The sequence below is a fragment of the Mus musculus genome, chromosome 7 (genome assembly GCF_000001635.26).
Source record: "Mus musculus strain C57BL/6J chromosome 7, GRCm38.p6 C57BL/6J".
Lineage (NCBI taxonomy): Eukaryota > Metazoa > Chordata > Mammalia > Rodentia > Muridae > Mus > Mus musculus.
In genome coordinates, this window is record NC_000073.6 from 97,985,957 (window position 1) to 98,006,131 (window position 20,175).

General features: G+C 40.2%; 1 protein-coding gene across 5 annotated transcripts in view; it reads left to right on the plus strand.

Annotated features, from left to right (window-relative positions):
- Gdpd4 (glycerophosphodiester phosphodiesterase domain containing 4) overlaps positions 1 to 20,175 on the plus strand; it is a 129,720-nt gene that overhangs the window by 66,013 nt on the left and 43,532 nt on the right. For all 5 annotated transcript variants that reach the window (XM_006507611.1, NM_177696.3, XM_006507612.2 and 2 more), the window contains 3 exons: positions 12,284 to 12,505; positions 14,172 to 14,326; positions 18,295 to 18,442. In XM_006507611.1, coding sequence (XP_006507674.1) covers positions 12,284 to 12,505; positions 14,172 to 14,326; positions 18,295 to 18,442 — 525 coding nt within the window. The remainder of the gene's footprint in view (positions 1 to 12,283; positions 12,506 to 14,171; positions 14,327 to 18,294; positions 18,443 to 20,175) is intronic.

Genomic DNA, 20,175 nt, shown 5'->3' on the forward strand with positions numbered 1-20,175 from the left:
TGAGTGGGTGGTATTTTAATCTAATGGGTAATTTTTCTGGGTTGTTCTTAGTTGGAACTTTATGGTGTTTATTACCAAAAGACAGCCATAATTATTTTCTATGGTTTGATTCCACCTGGGGGGTATAGCATGTAATATTTAATATTTCTGTTAAATATTGTTCTTGGTTTGGGTTTTCAAAACTTCCCTTCAATACTTTTCCTAGGGCTGGGAATGTAGCTCAGTAATAGACCCCTTACTTGGAATGTTCAAGGTCCTGGGTTTGAGCCTCAGAGTCATAAAAGAAGGACGGAAGCCCAGTCATTTTCTATTTTCAGATTCTGGGACTAGTTTTCAGTAGCAGGATTGGGTGTGTTGTTATGTTAGATTTTGGTGGGTATTTTTTTTTCAATGGCTTTAGCATGTTAGGTGGTATGCATATAGCATTTAGTTTCACTATGACTGTAGCTACTGTGAATTCTGAAACCTGGAGTTCACATTTGGTTTATTTGGGAGACAGGGAACTTTAGGCTTTACTGTAGGGCTTTCTTTGCTTTTTTCTGATATGTCATCAGAAGGTAGCTGAAATGATTGTTATCTGTGATTTAAAGTATTTAAAGGGTAGTATTTTTCAGTAAATTTTTGCTGTTGTTTTTGGGTTTCTATTGCTGTAAAGAGATACCATGACCATAGCAACTCTTACAAAGGCTGGTTTACAGGTTTAGAGGTTTAGTCCACTATCATCTTGGCAGGAAACATGGCAGCATGCAGGCAGACATGGTGCTGGAGAAGGACCAGAGAGTTCTACATGTAGACCCGTAGACAGAGGAAAGATAGAAAGAGAGATATACTGGGCCTGGCTTGAGCTTCTGAAACCTCAAAACCCACTGTCGGTGACACACTTCCTCCAATAAGTCTATATCAACTCCCAAAAGTCCACATGTCCTAATCCTTTCAAATAATGCCACTCACTATGAGCTTATGGGGGCCATTTTCATTCAAACCACCACAATTGTGAAAATCATTCTGGTGATTCATTGTTTGATAGTAATGACCATTAATTGATTGAAGGTTATAAATTGATCATTATTTATTAGTATCCCTATGCTTAAGAGACTTGTGAAAATCTAATAGTTGTATGTTAGTCAGATTTCTATTACTATAACAAAGACCCTGAGATAACAAGCTTACAAGAAAGAAAAGGTTCTCATAGCTCAGAGCTTTGGAGGCTTGAGGCCATGATCTGTTGGCACTGTTGCTTTAGTCACATCATGGTAGGGAACACATGCCAGAGCAAAGCTCCCAATGGCTGAGAAGTGAAATAGAGAAAGAAGAGACCTAGATTCCACATGCTTCTCCAAGGGCACTTCCCACAGTGACCTACATCTTCCAAATGTTGTCACTGTCATGAACCAGCCTTTAACACATGGATCTTTAGAGACATTCTAGATATGGACTACAACAGCCCAACTGATAATGAAATAACAGATATGGGAATTCTAGGATCTGTTCCTAGAAACTTAGTGAATGTTTGTTTCTCTTGCCTAACCAACATTTCTGGGGGTCTTTCTTATATTTCTTTTTAAAGTATATATTCTTACAGTAATAAAAACCCATTTCATTGTATGGATAGTGAACAGGGTATATTTAGCAACTAGTGAAGAACAGGCAGGACTAACAAGGCTTTCTCAGGAGAGCTGTGAGAAACTAATCTATGTGTAGCCAATGAAAGGAAGGTGAGATCAGGCTGCTGAGTTAGACACAAATTGAGTAAATGTACTAAATGACAAAACTGAGACCCTTGGAGTTATTGCTTCTTCTATTTAAAAAAAAAAAGCACCATTTTGTCTTATTGGACAAAATTAACTTTCTTATTTTCTATAAACTAACATATAACTTTATATAGTCCGGGCCCTAATCAGAAGAAGTAATGAGTAGCTGGTTGTGGTGTACATATATAACCCTAGAAATCAGGATCCTGGAGTAGAAGGATCATAAATTTGAGGCTAATCCAACCAACATAGCAAGACTCTATCTAAAGAAAAAGAATAATGTTTTTAAAAATGAGGACTTGGGAGATGGCTCAGTCAGTAAGGTGCTTGCCCTGCAAGCCTGAGTGTCTAGGCCGATGGATCAGGGAGTCACCAGACTTGCCAAAAGATCAATCTCTAGGTTCCATGAGAGAATGGGAGAGGGACAAAGGACAATACCAGCTTTCTCCTCTGGACTCGTGTATGGAGAGGTATGTACATACACAGATAGAACACACATAATACAAAAACTAAAAATAGTGTCAAGCAACCAAAATTTTCCTGTATTCTATGCTCTGAATAATATAGCAGTCTCCTATTGTGATTGTAACTTTTACTGATTATTTAAAAGCAGATTTCATATTATTTAACTCTTAGTTTATGTAAGTGAATAAGAAGGGTCAAGTAACAAGAAACACAGATACAGTCTTTTGTTCGTTTGGGTTGTTGTTGTTTTGTTTTTCTGCATAATCAGCAAGTCTAGAGTCAGGCTCTGTTAACCAGCCTTTAAATTAAGTTCTAGGAATGAGGTAGGTAATCTATACATCTTACTTTAATTTTTTAAATTTATTTTTAAAATGTATTCTCTGATTCCAATTTTTATTATATTTCATTATTTAAAACAATGTTTAAATTTAAATATATTTTGATCATATTCTTCCCCTCAAGTTATTCCAGATCATCTTCCCCTCCCTACCTGCTCAACTTCAATTTCTTCTTAAAAAAACAAACCTAAAACCCAATACAAACCCCCCCAAACCCTAGAAAACAAAATAGAACATTACTCAAGAAGAAAAACCCCCACCAAACTGTAACTAAACAAAAGCACATACACAAACTGTGGAGTCTATTATATACTGGTCAATGACTCATGGTCATGAAGCCTGTTTGCCCTGGAGTAGTTGATATACCCAGCATCACTCCATTGGAGAAAACTGATTTTCCCTAATCCAGCAGGTATAAATGACAGTTCAATTGTTATCCTTTACCCTGGTGGCTAGATTTTCACATATTTATTCATTAATTCATTTAAAAAATATAACAAAATAGAATATAAAACAAAATTATCACATCAAAATTAAAAAAGACAAACCAACAGAAGGAAAAGAGCCCAAGGGAGGGCACAAGAATCAGAGACCCACGCGGTTACTGTGCACGCTGCTTTGGTCTTTGTGGGTTCAGATGAACTTTGCTCATGGTGACTTAGAGAGCCTTGGGTTTTTGGTGTCCTCTATCCACTCTGTCCCTTACACCTTTTCTGCCTTCTCTTGTGTGGGGCTCCCTGAGCTCTGAGAGGAGAGATTTGATGAGCATCCCATTTAGGGCTGAGTGTTCCAAGGTCTCTCACACTCTAAAATGTCTGACTGTGGGTCTGAAAAAATCTATGGCACATGGCTCTCAAAGAACCTAGGCCAGGCCAACTCCATGGTTCCCTGCAAGCTGGTAGGGTAGTTTAGTGGCAAAACATTTCCTGCAAATGCTTTAGGGTCCAAGAATTTACTTTCCATGCAGAAAGGAGAAGGCAAGCCACCACAACAGCATCACAGATGTTGAAGACAACTGCATCACTAATAAGGATAAGAAGAGGGTAAAGTAATAAAGAAAAATATCAATTTATATAAAATTATAATCTAAAATTAATGAAAGTAACAAGATCAATGAGAAAAAACAGAAATTACAAAACAAAACAAGTTCAACTGAGAATTGAAAGAACCATAATGTGGGGAGTACCTTTATGACACTAGAACGCAGGGATGGAGGCTCATGTAAGCATGAGCTCGACTTCTCTAAGTTCAGTGAGCTGTGTAGGTGTTGTCTGCAGCAATGGGGCCTTGCTGTCAGTTTGTGAAGAGCAACCTGCAGTCTTAGCGACAGCCTCAGTTGTTTGGGGGATTCTCGTGGGACCTCTCTGGCCAACAACTCAATTAGATGCAACCAAATCCTGGTACTAGAAGTTTTGTTTGATGATCAGTTGGAATGCTTGTCTCTCTCATTATTTGGCAATTTCATTTAGAATTCCTTTATATATGTATATATTTTAGGTATATTTCTACTGTATCATGTTTTCATATTATCCCTTCATTTCAGCTGTCTTCCTCATACTCCTTCCCATAACTCTCTCTCCCTTCCCCTCCTCACTTGATCCTCCCATTCCAGCCCCACCCCCATGTAGTCATACCTATCTATTCTATTTCCCCTTTGTAGTGACATCTTTATGTTCCTGTACTCCCTTACTCAATCTAAACCTACCCTCTGTGGTTCTGTTGGCTGTAGCCTGGTTATCATTGACTTCACAGCTAATATCTACACACAAGCAAATACAGACTAGTTTTGTCTTTCTAGGTCTGGGGTAGCTCACTCAGGATAATTTTTCCAGTTCTATCCATATGCTGAAAATTTCACAAAGTCATTTTTAAACAGTTGAATAATACTCCACTGTGTAAACATACTGCATTTTATTTATCCATTCTTCTGTAGACAGACATGTAGGTTGCTCCCAGTTTCTAGCTATTATGAATAGAGCAACAAAGAACATGTTTGAACAAGTGTCTTTGTGGTAGGATAAAGCATTCTTTGGATATATACCAAGAGTGGTATGGCTGGACCTTGAGATAGACTGATTCCTTCCTGTCTTCCTGAGGAACTGCCATACTGACTTCCGTAGTGACTATACAAGTTTGCGTTCCTGCCAGCTATGGATGACTGTTCCTCTTATCCTTGCCAGAATGAGCTATCATTTGTTTTATTGATTTTAGCCATTCTGACAAGTATAAGATTAAATCTCCAAGTAGTTTTGTTTTGCATTTCCCTGGCAGCAAAGGATGTTGAACATTTATTTCATTAAGTGTTTCTCAGCCATTTGAGTTTCCCCAACTGAGAAATCTCTATTTAGATCTGTACCCCACTTTTATTGGATTTTTTTTTCTTGATATCTAGTTTCTTGAGTTCTTTATATATTTTGTATATTAGCCCTATATCAGATGTGTAGTTGGTGAAAATCTTATTCCATTCTGTAGGCTGATACTTTGTCTGAATGATACTGCCCTTTACCATACAGAAGATTCTCAGTTTTATGAGACCCCATATGTTAACTATTGGCCTTAGTGTTTGTGTTGATGGTGCTGTTCACCATTTTCTTGTGCCAATGAGTTCAAGGATATTTCCTATTTTCTCTTCTATTAGGTCCAGTGTATCTGGTTTTGTGCTGAAGTCTTTGGTCCATTTGGAGTTGAGTTTTGTGCAGGGTGATATGTATGGATCTTTTTGGAGTCTTCTACATGCAGTCATCCAGTTTGACCTGCACAATTTGTTGAAGATGATTTTTCCAGTGTCTATTTCTAGCCTTTTTATTTAGAATCAGATATCTTTCAGTGTGTGGATTTATGTCTGGGTCTTCAGTTTGTTTCTATTCATCAATATGTCTGAGTTTTTTTGTACCAATACCATCTAAAATAATAGAATAAAGGAAGGAGTTAGAAACACAGGTCAAAGGCACAGAAAATATTTTTTAACAAAATCAGAGAAGAAAGTTTCTCTAACCTTCAGAAGGAGATGCCTATCAAAGTACAAGAAGCACACAAAACACCGAATGGACCGCACCATTTAAAGTAAAGAAAGCCCCCTTGGCACATAATAACCAAAACACCAAACATGTTTTAGTTAAAGGAATGCAGGGAAATATTAAAACCTGTAAGGCGAGAAGACCAAGCACATACAAAGGCAGACCTATTAGAATTATACCTGACTCGCAATGGAGACTCTAAATATAAGATATGTTTGCACAAATATGTAAATATAGCCTACTTAGTCCATTTTTGTTTGCTGTTTGTGTGTATATGGTTTCAGGACTGACTGCTGTGAATCAAACAATATGGGGGTACCATTGCTGGGAGAGAATGCTTCAAAGCTGACTCCCCGGTCCTCTGGCTCTTACCATCTAATAGTGCCTATCATTTCAGAAATTATCTCACGTTATCATTTCAAAATAATAAATTCACTCCCAGTAGTAATTTTAACCTAATAGTTATAAATGTACACAGTTTCCTTGATTACATGGGAGGTGGTTATGTTCTTTCTAATATGTAATGCTGTGTCTTTAATAGGGACCTAGGGTTTGTCATACTTGATTGAGTAGAATATATTCTTAAATGATCCAGAAGACATGACCTTGATTTCACAATTTGTCAAGCGTTGCTGCAGGGAAAGGGAAAACAGATTATTGAATATATATGAATGGATGCATTGCCATGTAAAGCAGAGGAATAGACGCATACCTTCCTGAATTGAAGGGTCAGGGAAACAAGACCAAATACAAAGAATGGTTTACAGAAGTATAAGATTCAGATTTTTAAAAAAGTCTGCATTACATGACCATCAAAAAGTAGAGCACAACAAAACTCTCAGACGAATAGTCGTGACTAGAGGGTATCAGTTATTTTTCTGTTGCTGGGATAAAACACCACGACGAAAAACAGCTTAAGGAAGAAGGGATTTATGTTAGCTCATAGTTTCAGAGGGAAAATCTACAAAGGTGGGGAAGGCATTGCGTGGTGACAGGAGCAAGACGCTGGCTGATCACATCTTTATCCACACACAGGAAGCAAAGCAAGAGGTGAGCAAGGCTAACAATATTAAAGCCCGCCCTCAGTGACTGCCATACTTCCTTGCAAAGCTGCATCTCCTAAAGGTCCTATAACCTCTGTAAGCAGCACCACCAACTGGGGACCAAGTGTTCAAATATATAAACATGGGGGACATTTTTAATTAAAATCTCTACATTTGACCCCTTGGCCTTAGGAAATCATGAGCATGTCATTACACAAAATGCATTTAGCTCAACTTCAAAAGTTCCAGTCTTTAACAGTCTTAACACCATTACAAAAATCCAAAGTTTCTCCTGAGACTTGAGACAATCTCTTAACGGTTACTACCTGTGAAAATTAAAAAACCAAAACAAAACAAAACAAAAAACCAAAAAACCAAAAAACCAAAAAACTAAACTAAAACATTCCAGCATACAATGGTACAGAACATACACTCCCATTTCAAATGGGAGAAATGGAGAAACAGTGAAGAAAGATTGGACCAAAGCAAGACTGAGCCCTAGCCGGACAACACTAAATCCTGTAGCTGGGGTCTGGTATCTGGGGTTTTAGTTTCAGAGGGCTGATATGGCTTCACCCCTACAGATTTGCTGTCTGTAGCATAAAGTTCTCTCTTGGACTGAAACTCCTACTCCTTGTGTGCAGCTGTCCTTGGCAGATGTCTCATGGCTCGGGCATTCACTCCCCCTACTTCACCTTCAAATTGCCAGCTTACCACAAACAAAATTCAGTAGCTTCATGAGAAATGAGATAATTTATTTTGGAGCCAAATTTAAATAACCATGGCCTGGAAACACAGATTTAGGTTAACCTAAATACCATGTTTCTATATGGATTTAGTTTCATAGATTTACAGAACAAAACCATCATAAATCAAGTCAATGTTAAAATATAGTGGAGGAAGCATCAGAGAGGTGTTTACAGCAAGATGGGCGAACATCCCCTTCAGGCCTCAGATGGTATTCTTAGTTTGAGATGGTTGATGGAAGTCACTAGTCTTCTAAGTAGATTCTAAGAAGAATCTATTACTTATAAGATGTTAGTTCTGGCAAAGAGGTGGGCAAGGAATGGCCATTTAGAGAGTTTCAGTTAGCCCAAGATAAGGTAATTGGTCTCTGGACCTACAGCTTTTTAATCTCTCCTCATCCCTGCAGTTCTAATCCGTGAATCAAGGAGTCATTGCAGACATGGCTTCCTTCTAGGAATTCTCATTGACAATGACTTCATTCAGTGGCCTCTCTGGGCCTTCTTATAGGAATTCCGACCTTACCACCCATTGTCTGCCTCTGCAGTTCTCCAAAACCAACCGAGAATCCACAAACCCCTTAGTCTTGATCTTTCTTATCTCCAAAACCAGCGCCATGTGGCTAACACTGTTAGGTTTGGGTGACATCTTCACCTACTTAGACCACAACAGTAAAAGCTTTTCTATGTTGTTGCTTCAAAAATATTTTTTACATTTTAAAAATTTATTGTTGTGTGTATGTGATTCATAAGGTGAGGAGATATTGCCTTCTATATCTTGTAAAAGACTTCATAGAATTGGTGTTCATTTTTCTGTATGTTTAGTAGAATTCAATACTAAATAAAATGGGGCCTGCAGTTTTCTAGAAGGTGTGTGTGTGTGTGTGTGTGTGTGTGTGTGCACTGACAGCTTCCTAGAAGCTCTTTCTATTGATACACAAAAGTCACCTAGAGCAAGTCAATTTCTGAATAGCAAAGCTTCTTATCTGATCTAGGGGCTTTCTCAAAAGACCCATCACCTAAGCACTTCTCAGCCATAGTAGAGTTCCTGGCTTGCCAGTTATGCAAAGGCTCTGAGAATCCTTCAAAAGAAGAACCCCATAAAATCTCAGATAACAATCACTGACAAAAGACTACTTCAAAGCTTAGGTGTCACCACTCTAGGTTCATGCCAGATACAATGGTTCTGCAAACATTCTGGTACACTCCGTGTTCCAATTCTGCCTATAACCCCAGTACTTTGGAAGCTGAGGAAAGAGACAGAGTTGAAGACTTGTCTGGGGTGCATAACAAGACCCTGTGTCAAAATTTTTAGAAAAATTCATGAAAAAAGGGTATCTCAGTTGCTTACCATGTGCAAAGCCCTAGTTTCAACCCTTGAAACAAAAATAAAAACACAAACCTAAACAAAGGAAGTATAGATTCTATAACTATTGGGTAGAATGTCCTATAAACATTGTTTTGAGAGCCAGTTGAGTAACAGTGATTAAAATTATCCTTGATTTTATGGATTTCCTACTGGTTTGTTCTATCAGTTATTGGCTAAGGAGTGACAAAGTCATTTCAATTGTTGGTTGGTTTTTTCTTTTTTCAGATCTGTTAGGTTTTACATCATAAATTTTGAAACTCTGTTGTTAAGAATATACATATTTAAGATAGTTATTTCTCCTCAAAGAATTTGACTCTTTTTCATGATGAATAGCAGGCAGAATGATGACTTTCCAAAGATGTGCATGTCCTAACTCTTGGAAGTTATCAATATCACCAGGCATGTGGGGGGGGGGGTTCTGCACACACAGCTGAGGTTCTGGGCTGCAGGGAAGGTTGTTCTGATTTTCAGATGTCCCTCATCGAATCAGGAAAGTCCTTAAACAAGACTGTCTTAGATGTGACCAGAAAGATTTTATCAATGGAGACATGAGAGACAAGAGAGGTTTGAAGTGTGATGTCGACTCAACTATCAACTGCAAGCTTTGAAGGTAGAAGAAAGAGCCTTCGAACCAAGGAGATGGCCACTAAAACAAGGAAAAGACCCTCAACTTATGGAGGTTCCCCAAATCACAGGGAACTGAATCCTGCCAATAATGTAACTGAGCAGGAATGTTCTAGAGAAACTCGGGAATGGTGTGGAATTTGGTTGACACCTTGATTTCGGCTCCACGAGATCCATAAAGAACATCTGATCTATAAAACAAAAACACAAAAAAATGGTCTGTGTTGTTTTAAGTCACTAAGTTTATGACAGTGTGTTATAGTAGCAGTACAAAATTGATCGTGATCAGGTGTGGCAGTGTATTCTCTAGTCCCAGCACTCAAGATCTAGAGGAAAGAGGATCCCAAGTGTGAGGCTAGACTGAGCTACACAGTGAGGCCAGCCTGAGCTACACAGTGAGCCTCAGGCTAGGCCAGAGTAATACCCTGTCTCAATAGCAAAATAATAATGATATAATGACTGTCTTTATCCATGATGACAGTGGCATAGTCAAAAAATGTCTCAACTAAATAAAAGTTCCTCAAATCTATAAACACTGGTTCAACATGAAAACTCTTGTTTTCCCCTTGTAACAGGCTCCCTTTATATAGTCCTTGTTGTCCTGGAATGCACCATGTCGATCAGGCAGACCTGGAACTCACAGATATATGTTTGCCTCAGTTACCTGACTGCTGGAATTAAAGGCATGCATCACTATGCCTGGCATGAAAACGATTTCAGTGTAATTTAAAATGGTAATAATCTAAAGAAAAACTATGCACTCAGTTAAATTTATGTATCAAAGTACTCAACAAAATTCTATTTGTGTTGAAAAATTCATGTGTGTGTTCATATATGAGCACATATGTGTGTATTTATAAGGCACCCAGAGATTACTGTTAGATTATCTTCCCAAAGCAGTTTCCACTTTATCTGAGACAAAGTTTCTCCTTGATCCTCGAACTGACCAGTGAGCCCCAGGAACCCTCCGGTCAGTGCTCCCTAAGCCCTAGGATTACAGGCAGGGATTGCCACAACTGGCTCTTCACACCAGTCCTGGGAATCTGAACTCAGATCCTCACGCTCATGCAGCGAGCACTTTGTTGACTAAGCATTCTCCCAGTTCCTGTGATGAAAAGCTATTAATGAAGATGAGCACTGGCCTCTAAAGATGGGGAATAAGCAAAAGTGCCCTCTTCACCACACCCATGAGCAGCACACAGCAAACTGTGGACAGTGTAGTCAATACATAGAAAGAACTGAAGGGCTGCAGGCTTGGGAACCTGAATTTGTACACCCAGATTTATGTAAAAAGCTGGCACGATTGTTAATACGTGCAGTCCCAGCACTAGGGAGGCAGAGACTGGGGGTCTCAGTCTGGCCAAATCAGCACACTCCCAGTGCCTCTGGGATTACTCTGAAGAGTAAGCACGCATCTGATATGCTTGTTAGAGGACTGGACAGGCTGGAAAAGAATCTCTGAACTTGAAGGTTGGATGAGATAAACTCCCACAACTGAAAACCAAAGGAACCAATGGCTGAAGCCTATGAGAAAAGAACATCCAAAGACAATAGGATATAACTAACAAGGGTGAAGATAGCCACATCTCATGACCTTAGGATCATTATTATATGTGATAGAAAACATGAAATTAACATGCATCCATCAGTGGCTGGGATACTATTTATATTTAGCCCTAAAAGATAAAGAAATTATGTCATCTGAAATAGCATGGCTCACCTTGCAGGGCATCATGCTAAGTGAGATAAGCCTGGTACATAGTGACAGATGCTAGTTTCAATAATGTGTGGAACCTAAGAAGGTTTTCCTGATAAAGACAGAAAATAAAATCGTGATTACTACACAACTGGTGGTGCTAATGGGATGATAGGGAGATGTTGGTCAAAGCATACAAAATTTCATCTAGACAGAAAGAATGATTTCAAGAGCTTGCTTTGCTATGTGCTAACTGTAATTTTAAAACATAATAATTCCTGAAATAATAATACTAGGACACAATTTAAGCATTCTCATCACACAAAAATATCATGTGTGATAAAGCAAAGGTTAATTAGTTTGATTTATCCATTACATGATGCAGACATATTTCAAAACAGCCTGTTGGGACTGGGCATGTAGCTCAGTGGTAAAACAAAGGCCTAGCATACATAAGGTCTTAGGTTTTATCTTCAGCACTGTAAAACCAAGCAAACAAACAAATAAAAACTGTTATACATCATAAGTACACACAATTCATTTTCATTGTTTTTCGTGTGTGTTTAGACATGTCTATTTGTGTGGAAAAGTGTGTAGGTATAGGTGCATGTGTTGAAGAGGATATTTGTGTGTGTGTGTGTGTGTGTGTGTGTGTGTGTGTGTGTGTGTGTGTGTGTGTGTAGACTGGAGGTTGATGTTGGACATCTTCCTTAAATTTCTCTCTACCTTTCTTTTTTTCTTTTTTTTTTCTTTTTTTTTTTCTTTTTTTTGGTTTTTCGAGACAAGGTTTCTCTGTGTAGCCCTGGCTGTCCTGGAACTCACTCTGTAGACCAGGCTGGCCTTGAACTCAGAAATCCACCTGCCTCTGCTTCCCAAGTGCTGGGATTAAAGGTGTGCACCACCACGCCTGGTTTCTACCTTATTTTTTGAGACAGGATTATAGATATGTACCACAAATCTATAATAGCAGCAGTCAGGAGGTTGAGGCAGGAGGATTATAAGTTTGAAGCCAGTCTAAACTACATGTTGGTACATGTATAAGAAGTCTAGGATACCAAAGAAATCATTCCAAACCCTTGGCTCACCAGTGAGGATGACATCGAATCCCCTTGCACGTCAGAAGGCATAGTGAGTTGGGTGGTCCCTCGTGGAAGCAATGTGGAAGCAGACCCACAGAGCAGGAAACCTGGCAGTGCTTGACCAGAACCAATGTTTTCTTTGATACGTTTATTTTTAGCATAAGCCATTTTTTGGCATGAAACCTCTATCAGAGGCTGACAAAAGAAGAGCAGGCAACCAGTCAATCCCACAGCTGTCTGAGTTATTGGCACTTGCAAAACGGGAACAGAAGATTGTGATATTTGATCTGTTCGGCCCTCGACCAGGACATCCTCTCAGAAACACTTTTGTCCGAAGGGTGGTAAAGGTCATCCTTGACTCTAAGATCGAGCAGCGTCTGGTACGTGTGTCTTCGTGTTCATGGCAGTGGCTGGGAGGGGGGTAGCCTGCTCAGGGGTGTAGTTGAATTAACTACCACATAAGTCCCCTCTGAGATCAGTAAGTGATATCGTTTCCTGTGAAAATGGAAATTATTGTTTATACAGCTACAGAAGGCAATTTGAGAATGATCCAGTTAAAATGCTCCCAATAGGGAAAAATATTGAGACTGTTTCCTATTTTAAACCAAATCTAATATTAGCGCATTGCTAAAGAATGGTTTAGGAGTTGAGGAGATGGCTCAGTGCATGAACCACTTACTCACAAGCATGAAGGTGGGGTTTGGATATTCAGAACCCTTGTAGAAGCTGCACAGGCACAGCAGCCACTGTAATCCCAGCACTGAGGAGGCAGAGACAGGGCAGGGCAAGACTGCTAGCTAGATTAACTGGAATTGGCAAACTCCAGGTTCAGTGAGAGACCCTGTCTCAAAAATAAAATGGGAACCAAAGAAGAAGATATCTCGTGTCAACCTTTGGCCTCTACGTGTATGCACACACATGTGCATGTGCACATGTGTACATTTGTGTACATGTGAACATTCACTTATGCATGCTACACATGCATACATGTGCAAGAAAAAAAAAGAATAATGTATATAAGCCAGGCCCGGTCATACATAACTGTAATTTCAGCTACTCTGGATGCTGAGGTCAGACGATGGCATGTTTAAAGTTTGCATGGATGTAGAATAAATTCAAGGCCAATTTATACAACTTAGCAAGACCTTGCCTCAAAATTAAAAAAAAAAATTTAAGAGGACTGGGGATATAGCTCACCAATAGAACTCTTGCCTAGCATGCTTGGGACCATGTGTTCAATCCTAGGATCACACCAAAATATAATAATGTATATAATAACACTGAGGTGGTCTACCCAGTGCTCAACATAGGCCTAACATGACAGTACAGCCATGGTCTTCATGACAGTGCAGCTTTGAGAGCATTGGTTTTAAAGAATGACACAGAAAGACTGCTGGGTCTTCGTTGAGTAAAGTTTTGCTCCTAGTTTGGTTTTGGTTTCTTCTTCTAGAATCACTCTATATTTGCAGTTATTTTTCAAATCACTTAATTTCTCAAAATACAACAGTGTTATGAGTAAAACACTTATGTATCTCCTTGCAAATGGAGTTCTTTCCACAGCTGAGTCAGAGCAGCATCTCTGTTGCCAAGAAACACCTATGTAACTCCTCTCAAGTATGGCTTTTGGCATCAAAAACTAGGATATAGTACTTTTATGTTCATATCTACCAATATTTTTTTCTCTGTTAAGTATCTAATTTATGGTCCTGCAAATACTAGGAAGGTGCTCTACCACTGAGCTACATCTCTAGCCCTCAATCTCTTTTTTTGTATGACTCTTTCTGTATGCTTGGCCCCTTTACTTACTGTTAACTGGAGGATGGAAAGGTCTGGGGGAAAACTTAATTCCACAGCAGCCTTCCCCATTTTTAAGAGTTTATTAGACAATATAACTAATTTGATTGCTTCACCAAGGGCTAGACTCTTTCTCTGCTTCCTATAGACTACTCCCAGTGCTGGAATGGAGGCTCGCCCTTTCATTCTTCCTGGGCTGTTTGTATCAGGAGAGTTGAACATCCACCATCCACTGTCTGTTTCTTCCTGCAGATATTTTGGTTGCCGGGTTTTGATAGAGACTATGTCAGGTTCATGGCTCCTGGTTTTCAGCACGTGGGCCGTTTATGGTCCATTAAAGACCTTACAAAACATAATATTACTATAATAAATGTTGACTATAAGAGATTGTTCTACGCTGGGTTAAGGTAAGTGTTTTACCCCTGCTCTTGACATGCATCATGTAACATTCACAAAATATCAGTTCCACTTAGCTTCCTTTCATCCCTTTAGCTGGTTTTCTATCATCTTTGACTCCTCTGCTTTCTCGTTGCTTTTTCTGCCTCCCTTCTTTGGTTAATTAGCATTTATGATGTGTAGATGATGCTCTTCTTTGTATTTTAATTCCTTACCACTTAATACTTATTTTAAAGGTCCATCTATTATTTTATGTGTGTGTTTCCCTGGTGTGTGTATGTGCATATGTACAAAACCCACAGAGGCTAGGCGAGGGTGTAAGATCCCCTGGAACTGGAGTTATAAGATGACTGTGAGCCTCCATGTGGTTGCTGGGATTTGAACCAGAGTCCTATGGAAGAGTGTACTTTGACCAGCTGAGCCATCTCCCCAACCTGTCCACCATTTTTACATGCTTGGTTTACAATTTTACTCTACACTTTTGTAAGGTTGACTATTTAAGATTCCATATTTAAGTGCAGTCATACAATATCTGTCTTTCTACCTCTGGCTCATTTCATGCAGTATAGTGTTTTCCAGGATCACCATATTGAGACAGCTAACAGAATTTCTTTTTTTAAATACTGAGTAGTATTCCATTGCATATAAGTACCATATTTTCTTAATCCATTTCTTAATCAGTTTTATGAATCTGTTGGTAGATACTTGGGTTGATTCCTTATCTTGGCCATTGTGAACAATGGCGCAGTGAAGCTGGGAGTGAACACAACTCCATGAACTGTTGTCACCAGCATCTGTTGATAACTGTCTTTCAACAGCTACTCTCCTTCCATCCTTTCCCCTTCATCGAAAATCTTAACCCCCAGAAAAATGTCTATAATGTGTATATCAAGAATGAGCAAACTCATATTATTTGGGGACTGGTTTACTTTTCACTCATCGTTGTAATTCTCTTAAGTTCTATCCAGGGCATTTATTTATAATTTATTCCATTTTATTGCTGAATAGTGTTCAATGGTGTGTATACCAAAGTTTGTTTAATCAGTTACTAGCAGAAAGACATCTGATTATTTCCATCTGTTTGCATATGGGCTTTCATGCAAATATGTTTATTTCAGGGAAAAGATGCCTCAGATTTCAAATCCCTAGGTATAGTAATTGAAAGCTTTATGAAAAGCCACCAGACTTTTCCAGGAAGACTGTAACCTTTTACATTCCTGCCAACACCATGACCCAGAGTTTCTGCATCTGTGGTAATGTTTGGTGTTGTCACTTTTTAATCTTATCTCTTCTGATAGGCATGTGTTAACATCAGTTTGTTTAAACATATTCTCTAAAGGCTAATGATGCTGTGTTTACTTACTCATAATTTTCTTCATTGAAATTCCTTTTCTTTCTTTCTTCTTCTTCTTTTTTTTTTTTTTTTTTTCGAGACAGGGTTTCTCTGTGTAGCCCTGGCTGTCCTGGAACTCACTCTGTAGACCAGGCTGGCCTCGAACTCAGAAATCCACCTGCCTCTGCCTCCCGAGTGCTGGGATTAAAGGCATGCGCCACCACGCCGGGCTTGAGAATTCTTTTTACCCGTTGTTAGACAGGGTTTGAAAGCATTTTCCTGGGACTGGAGGGATAGCTCAGTGGAGTACCCAGAGCTCCCAGCACCATGCTGGGAGGCTCGGAACCACCCATAACTGGAGCTCCAGGGGATTTGATGCCTTCTTTTAGAGTCCTTGCGTGCTTGCACAATAATTTCAGGCACACCCACACATAAGTAAATCCAAATCTTTATAAAAGAGAGCACACTCCCCTGGTCTGTGACTTACTTACTGTGGCATCTTCTTCACAGGGCACAAGGTCTCCTCAAAGCAAGAGCAGTGTTTCCGTTTTGACGAGGCTGGCATATGAGTTCTCCCTTTAAGGAAGTGAGCGTTTAGCTCTACTCTAAGAACTTTTTGCTCAACTCAAGAGCGGGCAGAGTTCTTTTCTTCTATGATTTCCATAAGGTTTATATTGTTACATTATGTACTCAAGCCTACAAATCACCCTGAGCTCATTTTTACACCCAGCCTGAGGTATGATTGAGATTTTAATGTTCTTCTGGGAGAGGGCCTCTGGCCTTCTAAATTGGTGACGTTTGTTGAAATCTACTGTTCCACTCACTTGCTTGGACAACTTTGTCACAGGTTATTTGAGCAAATGTATGTAGGTCCTTTTCCAGAGTTTCTATTCAGGACCACTGACTGGTGTGTCTGTCCTTGCTCTGATACCTTGCTGTCCTGATTACATGTAGCTTCACTCCTGAGGATGGTGATTAATTCCGTTAATTAATTAATTATTATTTTTCCAGACTGAAGTATGTTTTCCTCGGCATATGGGAGACTGAGGATTGTCAGGGCCAGCCTGGGCTACATAGTGAGTTCAAGACCGCCTTGCGCTATGGAGTGAGACTCTGACACTCCCTCCGCTCCACCTAAGATTCGCTTTTCCTGGAGCTGTGCCTTTGCACGTGTGTTTTGGATCAGGTGGCCTAACTGTGTAAACAGACCTTTGTTTGCCTTCTCTAGGACTCACGTTGATCTTACAGATCAGCTTGGGAATAGCTGGCAACTCTGCCCTGACCCTCTCCAATCTGGGAGTGAGCACCACTCTGTTGCCTTGGTTTCTTTGCTTGCTTTCATCACTATTTCTACATTTTCAGGGTTACATCCTTAATGCTTCCTTAAATTCATACCAAAGTATTTCATTTTCTTTGAGGTAATTCTTAAGGGTATTATGTTTTTAATTATAGTTTCTACCACCCTTATTCATATTTTAAAACATTGAATTTGAGTTATAGTTTTAAATAGTACAAAGAAGCCATTTTCACCTTTTCCCTACAAATTCTGAGTTTCTCTTTACATGACCTGTAGAACTTAGAGGCAGTTCTCACCTGTGAGCAAGAAATTGGCAGCACCTCCTGTAGAAAGGCATGGTTATTATCTTAAGTCTGCCCCGAAACACAGAGCTTGCCATTCTAGTGTATGGCAGACTTGGACTTTCCTATGTGACTACTGGATCAGGGTTTGAAAGCTCTTGGGCAAACACTCCCACTTGATCTCAGCCCACAGGCTGAACAGCAGCAGAGGGGCACTTGGTGTGCTTTCTCAGCACTGGAGTTCTTCCATGACACTGGCCTTGCTTTGCGAGTCCTGTGCTTACTCTCCTCCTTCTCCACAGTTCAGGCTGAGGCGTCCACTGACTTAGTGCCTTATAGACAGCTGGGTTTGTTTTCTCCCACCCAATCCTTACTTTAAAAAATACTGCAAAACTCATGATATGTAAGTGTTAAAATGGTCACCACGCTGGTGTTTGCTTTGTTCTCTCAACTGATACTTACACTTATAGAACCAGGTTCTCATCTAGGTCTGGATACACACACACACACACACACACACACACACACACAAAGCCCGGTGGGACCACAGTACTTTGTGCTGTAACTCGATTTCAGTCAAACAGAAAATGGTAAGTGAGCAGGTGATCCAAGTCAGGGCGGCCGGTGCTGGGATAGAACCTCATGGGACCCACACGCCCAAGGTGCCAGGCAGTGAATGGCTTGTAGAAGCAGCCATTCAGGAGCCTCATACTCCTCCGCAAACTGGTTTTCTCAGTTATAGTTTGAAACTGGCTGTGGCGGGAAGATTTGTAAATGCTGTAAAGGATTTTGTGCCTGTCGTTGTCCACCTTCCCTCTGCCCCCAATCTTTCTCTTTTTCTCTTTCCATTTTCTTTGTCTTGCCGCATCCCCCGTAAGATGTTTAATTCACCAGAATTCTATGGTACAGCAGGAGCCCATTCGGTCTCAGCGAATCGGAAGCTGTCTTTTGACAGGCTGTTTGTCTGATGATTTAAGCAGTAGCTTTTCACAAATGTGGTTGTTGCCCTTTAGTTATTGAGAATACACCTGAGCTGAAACCCTCTGTGGGCTCTGTTTGTTGTTCCAGAGATTATAAGGAAGCTAAAATCTACATCCATGTGTATGTTATCAATGAGCCTTGGCTCTTCTCACTGGCCTGGTGTTCTAGTATCAACTCTGTGACCACAGACAACATTGAGCTCCTAAATCAGCTCAGTCGCCCTCTCTTCTTCATGGTGAGCTGCTTGTCTAGATCATGCTAAGCCTGGTGTGATTGCGCTCTCCCAGCCCTCGTAGTCCCCCGTTAAGCTACGTCAGAATACAGAGATCTGTGAGTAATGGAAATGTGCCTTCTCCCTTGCCATCCAAATTCTTTCGGGTTCTTTATTTGTTGAATCTTTACAGTGCACTTACATGCTACAGTGTAATCTCATTGGAGATTATTTTTATTATCCCAATAGAAAACTGGAGCTCACAGGTGTCTTGGTCCATGTTCTCTGAATGAGAGGTCTAACTCTATTGCAGGCTTAAGCATGTGCAAGCACATTCACACACACACACACACAGAGTCACACTCACACACACACACACACACACAGAGTCACACTCACACACACACACACACACACACAGAGTCACACTCACACACACACACACACACAGAGTCACACTCACACACACACACACACACACACACACACAGAGTCACACTCACACACACACACACACACACACACACACACACACACACACACACACAGAGTCACACTCACACACTAGCCCTATGGCAGCAACAACACTCATAGGGTATATTATTATGGGAAGAAAGCCAGAGTCTTTTCTCTGCCAAGTGAAAACTGTTTCTTGAATACAATGCTCTTAAATGAGCGAGCCAGCGCCCTGATGGGACTTGGTGAACACCTGGTTTGCAGCCACTGCTAAATCCAGTCGCTTAGTACCTATGGATAGAGCTGTGGCTAGCCAGTTACTGCAACAGAGCCTGGGTTTCTTGTTTGCCTAGAATGATTTGACTGAGCAGCATGCAACAGAAAACAGGTTATAGTAAAATAATCTCCATGTGCCACTCATGCTAGCCTCAAACTCTTGGCCTCAAGTCGTTCTCCGCCTTAGTCTTCCAAGTGGCTGGGACTATAGACACACTCCACTATTCCTACTAGGAAACAGTCTAGGAATTGGAAAGATGGACCAGTTAAGAGTGCTTGCTGTTCTTCTAAAGGACCTAAGTTCGATCCCCAGTGCCAATATCAGGCACCTTACAACTGTCCAGAAGTCAAGTTCTAGGGAATTCAGTGCCTCCCTCTGGATTCTGGAGACACCTGTATGTGTGACACTTGTGATACGAATAAAGTAAATATTTTAAAAGAAAAGCTTAATTTCGCTCCCTTGAAAGTTAAGCACTGGGAAGAAAAGCTTAAGAAAGACTAAAAAAACACCAGTTTCTGTAGCAACAAGAATAACACTGGGAAGGAGCAATGGAGTAGAGGAAGAAAATCAAACCAGAGATTAGAAAATCCATGTGAATCAGTGCAGGAGTCAGAGTTCCCAAAGTGCTGGGGAAAGAGCTGATCTTGGTAGAGTCTGGAGGAGTGGGTGTGTGAGTCAAATTACATGTAATTCTACATATAATTCAGCATTTCTGTGAAGAATGTTGATTCAGACTAGTAGTGCCCAGGTACTAGTTCATAGACAGTTGCATTATGAATGGCTTCCCAGAACTATATGGTAGTAACTAGATACTGGAGGCCATGTTATAGAGAGAGAGCACAAGATGTCAGATAACCTGGACTGGAGTCCTGGGTCCAGGACAGGCTTGGTGTGACTTGTCTGCAATTCCCACAGATATCTGCCTTGAGAGTCAAGGGAGAGGGAGAGTGTGGCACCCTGTATATCTTACATATCCCCAGTATGTATGCGGATGACTGTTAGAATAGCTGCAGGTAGTCTCACC